This window comes from Thunnus maccoyii, chromosome 10 (assembly GCF_910596095.1).
Source record: "Thunnus maccoyii chromosome 10, fThuMac1.1, whole genome shotgun sequence".
In the NCBI taxonomy this organism is placed as follows: domain Eukaryota; kingdom Metazoa; phylum Chordata; class Actinopteri; order Scombriformes; family Scombridae; genus Thunnus; species Thunnus maccoyii.
The window spans coordinates 3,839,041-3,850,730 of NC_056542.1; the positions used below are offsets into that span (position 1 = coordinate 3,839,041).

At 39.0% G+C, this 11,690-nt stretch overlaps 1 protein-coding gene across 1 annotated transcript; it reads right to left on the bottom strand.

The window, feature by feature from the left end:
* Nucleotides 1-2,005: 2,005 nt before the first annotated feature.
* On the bottom strand, nucleotides 2,006-11,403 carry LOC121905384. The gene is made up of 5 exons (XM_042423596.1): nucleotides 11,097-11,403; nucleotides 8,290-9,702; nucleotides 7,262-7,307; nucleotides 6,284-6,585; nucleotides 2,006-3,814 (listed from the first exon to the last, which is right to left on the bottom strand). Exons 1-5 carry the CDS (start codon nucleotides 11,358-11,360, stop codon nucleotides 2,567-2,569), a joined length of 3,273 nt encoding a protein of 1,090 aa, XP_042279530.1. The 5' UTR covers nucleotides 11,361-11,403; the 3' UTR covers nucleotides 2,006-2,566.
* Nucleotides 11,404-11,690: the final 287 nt, after the last annotated feature.

Sequence of the window (11,690 nt, forward strand, 5' to 3'; positions counted from 1 at the left end):
ACATACTAATATCAGAGATTCATATCTGCTCTTTCAGTATTGCATACTCACAACCGATCTGGATGGGAACTAATAGTGTCAACCAATCATTGGTTCTCCAATAAGATACATACAATAAACAGATTTCCTCCTTTTCTTGATTTGACCCTCACTCTACTATTCATTCTCATGATTGATTTAATATTCTGGAAGATATTATTTATCCTATTATCACATACTATTAAACTAGGTCATATATACAGTATATACAACCAGCCCCCTTTATTATACTCCTGAAGGTGAAGACACAGATATGCTGAAACAAGCGATGTCTTACACCTTAGAGACCTACTTTCCCTTCTCCCTGCAGCCTAACATGCCAACTGAAAGAGATTACCGACACCCTGCGGAGCCTGAAGGATATCCAGTGTCCTGTCAGCATGTTCTGTGTCTCTACGGGCTGCTGGTGATTTGTCTGAATAACAGGATATGTCAAACCCTTTTTTTTAAAAAGGGAAGAAACAGGTCGCACTGTCCTCTCACTGCTCTTAAACCACGGTCACAACCCTGGCTTACTGACCCCTGTGTGCATGGATGAACATCTATGTCTATTAGTTTGCTGTCAACATGATACATAGCTACTTCCAGGCAGGAAGATCAGTCTTCAGAAAGTAAATTGGCATTGATATATGGAAAATATATTTGGTGGTAGGGTCCTGGGAACATAATGAAGATTGTTTTACACAAACCTCCACTAGTGTCCAGTGGTAGAATGTACTTAACTACAGGTTTGAGGTACTTTCCATTATATGCAACTTAATACTTCTACTTCACCACAATTCAGAGGGAAATATTGTACTTTTTACTCCACAACATTTATTTGACAGCTATAGTTACTGTTCAGATCAAGATTTTACATGAAGTAAATCACACGATAAGCTTCATGCTTCATAGTTAAAGATTCATTCATAAATAGATAAGGATTAAACCAGTCGATCCCAACCCCCCTACAAAAAAACAGAGTCTAGTTGGGGCGTTTTGTCATATTACAGATGTCTGTAAGTTGTTTGCAGTTCCACATTTCCCCTCTAAACGTCTGAGATGGTTTAATTACAATAGCCATTTGATGCCTAAGAAAGGATAAAAAAAAAAAAAAAGGATAGGAAACACTCACTGAATGGTAATCTAACCCCCACTTGTCTTCTTTGGACTGGGCTGTAGGTACAATTGTTACACTTTATTTTACTGCAACTTTGTTTAAGTTCTAGGACTGGAGGTACTATTGCTGCACTTTGGTAAGTTATTTTGTCATGTTACAGATATCTGTAAGTTGTTTGCAGTTCCACATTTCCCCTCTAAACGTCTCACATGGTTTCATTACAATAGCCATTTGATGCCTAGGAAAGGATAAAAGTTTTGTACAGCTTTTGGACATTTGTACTTGTTCTCCCTTCTTAATGTTTTTCTTCTTTTTTACCCATTGACTTGCATGGGTTTTCATCTGGTTTGTTCTTCAAATCCTTACTGGTCAGTCAATTTATGCCTGACAGCCACCAAACACTCACTGCATGGTGATCTGACCCCAACTTGCCTTCTTGTCTGGAGGACTGGGAGGACTTTGTCTGGGCTGTAGGAACAATTGTTGCACTTTATTTTAGTGCAACTTTAAGTTCTAGGACTGGAGGTACTATTGCTGCACTTTTGTGAGTTATTTCTTCTTGTTGTCAGCACTTATTTAACTTACATATTATCTTCTTTAGTAAATTCAAGTTCAATTGAAAAGTAAGTAGCCATTTGATGCCCAAAGAAGGAGAAAAGTGGGATTTATATAGCAGCAAATACACAAGCAAATGAAAAAAGATCTTCACCACAACACATATGGAACATTTACAAAGACATGCATCAAATACATAATGTGTTTTGTGTATTTGTTTGCATTTTCTTACTGTTAGTTTCAATGTGTTAAACACTCTCAGCCATCGTGATTTTGATAGTATCTTACTGAAATGAAGACAATTATAGAAACAACTTTGTTTTGTTTATTTGACTTGTTTTGCAGATTGTCTTATAATAATTTCTTGCTAAAAAAGCACAATACATGATTAGAGGAGATGTAAACAACAGAGCAGCTCCAACCCCAAAAATCAAAACACTACATAGATCACTGAATCGATGCAAACATTTGCAAACGTTTTTCCATATTTTAACAAAACTGCTCAGCGGAGCAACAATAAAATATAATCTAATGCATATCTTTACTTTATTGTGAATTGTGGTTTATGTTACATGGTCATATTAATTGTTAACCCCCCCACCCCACCACTATCACTACTATTGCACCATACGCGATATACAGTAGCTTGCTCAAACCTCAAGTATTAGCAACATAAAACAATATATTGAAACAGAGACGTTTAAGGGAACAAAAAAAGATAAACAAGTAAAATTCTGATGAAAAATAAGTAGATAAGATGGCTATTGTTAAACAACAATCAGTATGATATTTATCTTGGCCGTTTGTTTGTTTGTTTGTTTGTTTATTCCAGGGCTCAATGATTTCCTGTTGGCTCATTATTCATCCTGCACCTCAGTACCAGCACACTGTCAGGCGGTTAGGATCTGCTGCCACTTTAAAATATGCCGACACTGGCGTGGACATGAGATCAGAGCTCATAGTGTGAATATGTGACATGTTGTCTGCATCATAGAAGGAGACCTTCTTGGATGGGCAGTTTAGGTAAATCCCAATCTTTCGAGGTCTGCCTCCAAACGTTAGCTCTGTGATTATATTTGGACTACAGGTGGTATATTTTTGGCCATCATATTTTAGGAAATTATCTTTTACCCCCAGTTCCCAATAGTTCCTTTGTCCAACCTCGACTTCCCAGTAATGCTGCCCTGAGGTGAACTCGTTGACACTGAATACATGATCTGTGTTTACGGAATAAATGTCCTCACGCTGTCCTGAAGATGTGTGGGTGCCAAATCCTGCGCTCGCGCCAAAACTGCCTGCTTGTGGGCTAAACCCAAAAGGGCCTCCACTGTGGACTGTGGGTTGGCCAAATATTCCGGTGGAGCCAAAAGAAGATCCTTGAAATGAGAAACCTGATTGAGCTTGGTTGGTAGTACATAGCAAACTTCTTCCATAATCAGACACAGTTATATTTGCACTGTTGCTTTTGAGTGACAGCTTTTCTTCTCGGGGTTGGATCACCTGGAGCATCTCCTTCCACATGAAGAACTGCAGGTGACTTTCATAAGGCCCCAGAGAGAGAGATGTATTCACCACTTTGAGATCATCTGCTCTGGGCCTGAATAATTCTTCTGGAGTCCTGCTGTTATCCTCAGTCCAGCTCTTTAAGAACCTCTCAGGGTTGGTAATATTCAGAACCGATGTCACCTTCCCCTCCAGCTCTCTGCTCTCAGACAAAGCTGTTTCTATAGCATTTAAGTTCTTGTTCATTTTCTCAACAGTGTCTTCCTCTTTGTGTTTCAGTTCCTTCTTGATCTCATCTTCTCTTTTTCTCAGTAACTGGTGCATCTCCTCAAACTGGCTGCAGATTTGGGTCATCAACTGATGAGACTTCTTCTTGGTTTTTGTTATTTCTTCCCTTTGTGAGTTGGCTTGGCTCTCTATGGCGTGGATATCAGCAGGAAGCTTCTCTATACCGTTTTCCATCTCCTGCCTCAGAGATGCTGCTGCTTCTTTGATTGGTTTGAACTTGTGTCCTTCATGCCTCTCCCCATCGCGGCATATGATACAAGTTAACTGCTGATCTGTAACGCAGAACAGTTTCAGCTTTTCATCGTGTTCAGAGCACAACCACTCATCCACCTGTAAAAATAAATAGATAAATAAATAATTTGTTAGTATATGCAACAGCTATAATAAAAGATGATCATACTTTACAAATAGAAAAAACAAAAACTTCTACTACTAGTACATACTGATACAAAGCAGTGACAGTGGCTGAGTACAGCCACACTAGTGGCTCTTTGAGGCTGTGATGCTAAGAGCTACCGTCAGCATGGTAACATGCTCTCAATGACAACAGTAACATGCTGATGTTAACTTTTACCATGTTCACTATCTTAGTTTAGGGTGTTAGCAAGGCAGCATTTGCTAACACTAGTGGTAATACATCCTAGTGGTCTCTAGCAGCTGCTAGAATGTGGTAACGTCTCATTATCTCCTTTGTCCCTCTTATTGTCTCCTTCTGGTTAATTTGTGGTAGATTACAAACAATAATTTCATTTTTATCAGCCAAGCTATCGGCATGAGTCTATGGATGGCAATGTCAGTCTCTTGGACGCTCGGTCTGTCCACCACTTTGGTCCAGACTGAAGTATCTTAAAACTACTGGATGGACTCCTATGATATTTTGTATGGATGAATTCATCCCACTTTTGGTGATCCCACGACTTTTCCTTGATGAGGTTGATATTTATAGTTTTGAGTGAAATATCTTAACAACTATTTAATGGATTGCCATGAAATTTGATTCAGATATGTCCCCCTCAGGATAAATTGCAGTAACTTTGTGATCCTGACCTTTAATGTACAGTAGCACCATCATCTGGTCAAAATTTCTATGTCCAATACTTTGGTTTATACCTGCAAACTAATGACATTGTTATTACACTGAGCTAGGAATGCAGCGCTGACTGGTGAAGCCAAGAGCCTTAGAACTACAACTTCCTCCTCAAAGACCACTTTAGTGAGGTTGGGGGAAATCATGCCTATCAGACTACAGCTAGTGTTGTTTATTTTCTTGCTGAGGTTCAAGACCAACATGGGTGTTTGATCATTAGTTCTGTGGTGCAGGAAAATAGAATAAGTTACCATTGCATTGTCAAAACATAAGTAACCACCACAGTTTTAGAAAGTCCATGAAATTGTGGCTTATGGGAAGCTCAGTGTGTGATCTCATCATCCTACTTAATTTGAATGTTACATATTTTTCTTGTTTGATTGGGAGTGATTTTATTGTTGACAACATACATTGTATTTATTGTCTGGATTTGATGGTAGTATAATGTCATCTAGACACCTGGAACCACACGCATAAAACTCTGTAGATTCATGACTAAAACTGTGTGTATGTACAAAGGCAGAAATATGCATATGCATTATTTTCGTCAGATTTATGCAATGCATGGTTCTGTTTCAATATCTCGTCATTGTGGAATTGGGCGCACGTGCACGAGCCTCATTTCCACACCCACAATAATCCATAAATGGATGAAGACACGCCCTTAACCCGCCGTTTTCACATCAGTTCACTGCCTGTTTCACCAGTCTGTACACCTGTCAGTGAAACAAAGGGGAAAGAAGAAGTGCAGTTTCGCCGATTATGTTGCAACAGCGAGATTCTCCAACAGCAGAGCAGCTGTCATTACGCACGACCATTACGCACAGCTGTGTGTCTCTTTATAGCGTCCATAATTCATCCCATGGACTGTAAACCATCGTTGGCAGTGATATCTCAGAACTGTAATCAATGATTACGCTCATATCTAAACCGACTTTACAAGAAGTGTCACAAATAAAAAGAATATTAAGAGCAAAATGAATGCGCCTTTGGCATTTTACAAATCTCTGTGTAAACGTAAAAAATATCACACAATCAGAGCAGCTGGTTATCAACCTAAACGAGCAAAGTTTTATCAAAATATTCCGTCTCTCACCTTATATTTCATCTCATCACATCACCCATCATCGCGTTGGAAAAAAATGTATACGGATGGTCTAAAGAATGCATGAGGTGCACACTCTCACCGCACATTCTGTGTTTATTAATACCAGCATATATGCAGGAAATGCATGGTGCATGGTGAATGGTTTATGTGCGTACTCATCGTTTATGCATGTGGCCTGGACTTCTGCTTCAATACTATCTATTGTGTTGTAGTTGAAATGTAGTTAAAATTCATACACAGTACCGCCTAATCACGAAAATGTTAAGTCCCATTCTATTAACTTTGAATACTTATCAGATGTTACAAATTTAAAGCACTGGAATTTGCTTTTGACGAATGACAGGCCTTTAATAATGACGCACTTTGGTCGGATGATACTGTGGGTTTTGCATTGTTTACAGTTTAGTGTAACACTGACTGCAGTCACACAAATATATGAGATTAAAACACGACAAATTATATTATATATTATAACAAACGGCAACACAGGTGTGAGGGATACAGAATATAAACGACATCAAAAAGTCCCAATAAACATCTGCCTCTGTCATCGCTTGATAGGCTACAAGATAACTACGTTGCGGCATAAATACCACCAACATACCTCTGCTCTCTCACTTCTGTGCTCTTTCTTCATCTTCTCAGCTTCTTTAGCCTTTTCAGCGAGGCTTTTCAATACATGGTTTGTTTGAAGAGATTCTGTGAGAACCGATGTCTCTGTCAGACACTGTGGGCATTGATGCTTTGTGTTCAGGACTTCTGTAATACATGTTCTGCAGAAAGAGTGGCCGCAGTGAAGAATCACAGGATCAGTGAAGATAGTCAGACAAATATAGCAACTCAAATCCTCTGAGTAAAAAACAGACGCCATAGCTCGTTGTCCTCCTTTGCTCTGATTACCACTGACTCAGCAATTTTTAAGTTTCACTTTCCTCAGAAAGCCACACCCCATCATTTAAAGCTGTCACCCACTTTAGTTTTCATTCCAAATTTTAATGACCAGATAATCAGACAATTAGACAAAACAACACATTAGTGCTCCAACAGATTTAAAGTTCACTTCTGCAAACTGAGGGTAAATATGAATGTTTCCAATTTCTTAACTTGCACTTTCTAGGACCAATAAGATTCAGAAGCACACAGAGAAGTGTAATATAACATCCCAGCGTTATATTACAACAAAATATGTTACCACAGTTATGCAGATGACACACACATTTACATAACCACATTACCAGGGCACTACGGTCCAATACAAGCACTGAATAAATGCATTGAACAAATCAACGATTGGATGTGTCAGAATTTTCTTCAATGAAACAAAGATAAAACTGAATTAATTGTTTTTAGAGCCAAGGAAGAACGAATAAAAGTTATATTATAATAGCCATTTGATGCCCAAAGAAGAATAGAAGTTTTATACAGCTTTTGGAAATATGCACTTGTTCTCCCTTCTTAATGTTTTTTCCTCTTTTTACCCACTGACTTGCATGGGTTTTCATCTGGTTTGTTCTTCAAGTCCTTACTGGTCAGTCAGTTTATGCCCAACAGCCACCAAACAGTCACTGAATGGTGATCTGACCCCCACTTGCCTTCTTGTCTGGAGGACTGGGAGGACTTTGTCTGGGCTGTAGGAACAATTGTTGCACTTTATTTTAGTGCAACTTTGTTTAAGTTCCAGGACTGAAGGTACTATTGCTGCACTTTTGTGAGTTATTTCTTCTTGTTGTCAGCACTTATTTAACTTACATATTATCTTCTTTAGTAAATTCAAGTTCAACTGAAAAGTAAGTAGCCATTTGATGCCCAAAGAAGGAGAAAAGTGGGATTTATATAGCAGCAAATACACATGCAAATGAAAAAAGATCTTCACCACAACACATATGGAGCATTTATAAAAACATGCGTCAAATAAATAATGTGTTTTGTGTATTTGTTTGCATTTTCTTACTGTTAGTTTCAATGTGTTAAACACTCTCAGCCATCGTGATTTTGATAGTATCTTACTGAAATGAAGACAATTATAGAAACAACTTTGTTTTGTTTATTTGACCTGTTTTGCAGATTGTCTTATAATAATTTCTTGCTAAAAAAGCACAATACATGATTAGAGGAGATGTAAACAACAGAGCAGCTCCAACCCCAAAAATCAAAACACTACATAGATCACTGAATCGATGCAAACATTTGCAAACATTTTTCCATATTTTAACAAAACTGCCCAGCTGAGGAACAATAAAATATAATCTAAAGCATGTCCTTCCTTTATTGAAAATTGTGGTTTATTATGTTACATGATCATATTAATTGTTAACCCCCCCACCCTACCACTATCACTACTATTGCACCATACACGATATACAGTAGCTTGCTCAAACCTCAAGTAATAGCAACATAAAACAATATATTGAAACACAGATGAGTTTAAGAGAACAAAAAAGATAAACAAGTAAAATTCTGATGAAAATAAGTAGATAAGATGGCTATTGTTAAACAACAATCAGTACGATATTTATCTTGGCCATTTGTTTGTTTGTTTGTTTGTTTATTCCAGGGCTCAATGATTTCCTGTTGGCTCATTATTCATCCTGCATCTCAGTAGCAGCACACTGTCAGGCGGTTAGGATCTGCTGCCACTTTAAAATATGCCGACACTGGCATGGGCATTAGACCAGAGCTCATAGTGTGAATATGTGACATGTTGTCTGCATCATAGAAGGAGACCTTCTTGGATGGGCAGTTTAGGTAAATCCCAATCTTTCGAGGTCTGCCTCCAAACGTTAGCTCTGTGATTATATTTGGACTGCAGGTGGTATATTTTTGGCCATCATATTTCAGGAAATAATCTTTTACCCCCAGTTCCCAATAGTTCCTTTGTCCAACCTCGACTTCCCAGTAATGCTGGCCTGAGGTGAACTCGTTGACACTGATTACATGATCTGTGCTTAAGGGAGACTTTTTGAGATGCTGTCCAGGAGATGTGTGGGTGCCAGATCCTCCAAATACTCCAGTGGAATGAACAAGAGTGGAGGCTGTGGGTTGGCCCAATGTTGAGGCGGGGCGGCGAAAAAGAGTGGAGGCTATGCGTTGGCCTGATGTTGAGGTAGAGTGAGCAACAGCGAGGGCTGTGGGTTGGCTCAATGTTGAGGCGGGGCGGCGAAAAAGAGTGGAGGCTGTGGGTTGGCCCGATGTTGAGGTAGAGTGAGCAACAGCGAGGGCTGCGGGTTGGCTCAATGGTGAGGCGGGGCGAAAAGAAGAGCTTTTGGACACTGGAAATGACAAGTGTGATTGAGCTTGGTTGGCTTGTTGGTTGGTACATAACAAACTTCTCCCATCATCAGACACAGTTATAGTCGCACTGTTGCTTTTGAGTGACAGCTTTTCTTCTCGGGGTTGGATCACCTGGAGCATCTCCTTCCACATGAAGAACTGCAGGTGACTTTCATAAGGCCCCAGAGAGAGAGATGTATTCACCACTTTGAGATCATCTGCTCTGGGCCTGGATAAATCTTCTTGAGTCCTGCTGTTATCCTCAGTCCAGCTCTTTAAGAACCTCTGAGGGTCGGTAATATTCAGAACCGATGTCACCTTTCCTTCCAGCTCTCTGCTCTCAGACAAAGCTGTTTCTATAGCATTTAAGTTCTTGTTCATTTTCTCAACAGAATCTTCCTCTTTGTGTTTCAGGTCTTCCTTGATCTCATCTTCTCTCTTCCTCAGAAACTGGTGCATCTCCTCAAACTGGCTGCAGATTTGGGTCATCAACTGATGAGACTTCTTCTTGGTTTTTGTTATTTCTTCCCTTTGTGAGTTGGCTTGGCTCTCTATGGCATGGATATCAGCAGAAAGCTTCTCTATACCCTTTTCCATCTCCTGCCTCAGAGATGCAGCTGCTTCTTTGACTGGTTTGAACTTGTGTCCTTCATGCCTCTCCCCATCGCGGCATATGATACAAGTTAACTGCTGATCTGTGACGCAGAACAGTTTCAGCTTTTCATCGTGTTCAGAGCACAACCACTCATTCACCTGTAAAAATAAACAGATAAATAAATAATCTATTGGTAAATGCAACAGCTATAATAAATGATTATAATTTTTTACAAATAAAAAAACAAAAACTACTACTACTAGTACATGCTGATACAAAGCAGTGACAGTAACTGAGTACAGCCACACTAGTGGCTCTTTGAGGCTGTGATCAGGGTGCGAACTACAGGGGAGCCAGGAGGAGCTTGGCTCCTCTTAATAAGGGAAGAACTCCCCTAAAAAACATGATTTGTGAAGTTTGAGAGGTCTCTACAATATTGACAATATGCTGTTTCTGCCATGCATTTCTATTTTTCTGTACCTTCATCATCATGGCTCATGCGTAAAATTAGGCTATTATTGATATATGATTCATGCACATGGGTGATTCATCACTAATTCACTTTCATAAAGATACAGGTATGCACACTATTCTTGCTATCACCATCGATGCGTGGTGGTGCAACATCATAAACTTCTCTCACTTTAACTCAAACATCAGAAAAAAACAAACTTTCTTAGTCCAACTCAGTCTATGCACCGAATCACCATTATTCATTTCTGTTTTGTACTCAGCATACAGATATGTCCAAAACTCACATATTTTGGATTTACCAAAAATTTAAACCAATCGACACTGAAGTCAGGCCTCTGTGGTTGCTTCTGTTTTAATAGAAAGGGCTATTCCCAATTAACTGTGTTATTCACTGTTAGCACTGTATGTGATGGGTGTTGATGAGGACTGGATCCCTTGTAGGCAGCCTGGCGTGTTTTTGATTTAATGCTCATACATTTGTGTTTATAGGCTGTTTTGCTATTTGACCTCTCCTTGTCTTGTTTGTGCTGATAAACTATAGACTATAATATATCACTCTGCAGACTATACTGTTATCTGCTTTAGTTGACCGTATTGTATCATACCGTGATGTTTGGTTTTGATACCCATGTGGAGGTTTGATGTGGTCATTAATTGATTATATAATAATCAGTTAATTCTGATTCTGATGTTAATCTAGTCCAGAAATGACAGATCTGAGTATAGTGGTATACGATTCATTCTCATTTCATTTCTCTCCCCCTTTTTTTAAAAAATGTTTTTCAGTTCATTAATTAGCTTAAAAATGACTGTGAGTTGCATGCCAACTTCAGCCTCGACGCACCTTGCACTCTTTACAGTTTGGTGTAAAATTGACTGCAGACACAGAAATATAATATATGGGATTAAAACATGATGTATTATATTATATATTACAACAAAAGACAACAAAGGTGTGAGGTATAAAGAATATACACGACATCAGATGCGCAAAGAGTCCAAAATTAATCATCTGCCTCTGTCATCGCTTGATAGGCTACAACATAACAACATTGCAGTATAAATACCACCAACATACCTCTGCTCTCTCACTTCTGTGCTCTTTCTCCTTCTCAGCTTCTTTGGCCTTTTCAGCGAGGCTTTTCAATATATGGCTTGTTTGAAGAGGTTCTGTGAGATCCTGTATCTCTGTCCGACACTGTGGGCATTGATGCTGTGAGTTCAGAACCTCTGTAATACATGTTCTGCAGAAAGAGTGGCCGCAGTGAAGAGTCACAGGATCAGTGAAGATAGTCAGACAAATACAGCAACTCAAATCCTCTGAATAAAAAACAGACGCCATAGCTCGTTGTCCTCCTTTGCTCTGATTACCACTGACTCAGCAATTTTTAAGTTTCACTTTCTTCAAAAAGCCACACCCTATCACTTAAAGTTGTCACCCACTTTTGTTTTTATTCCAAATTTTAATGGCCAGATAATCAGATAATTACCCAAAACAACACATTAGTGCTCTAACAGATTCAAAGTTCACTTCTGCAAACTGAGAAGTGTAATATAACACCCCAGCGTTATATTACAACAAAATGGGAGGACTGTCTGGGCTGTAGGTACAAGTTATTTCTTCTTGTTGTCAGCACTTATTTAACTTACATATTATCTTCTTTAGTAAATT

Bases quoted from the DNA above. Each gene is read 5' to 3' on its own strand.
- LOC121905384 (XM_042423596.1), bottom strand. From the start codon at position 11,360: ATGGCGTCTGTTTTTTATTCAGAGGATTTGAGTTGCTGTATTTGTCTG. The intron at 9,703-11,096 runs GTATGTTGGTGG...TTATTTTTACAG, and splicing joins ACAGAAGTGAGAGAGCAGAG to GTGAATGAGTGGTTGTGCTC. The intron at 6,586-7,261 runs GTCAGATCACCA...AAAATTGCTGAG, and splicing joins AGACAAGAAGGCAAGTGGGG to TCAGTGGTAATCAGAGCAAA.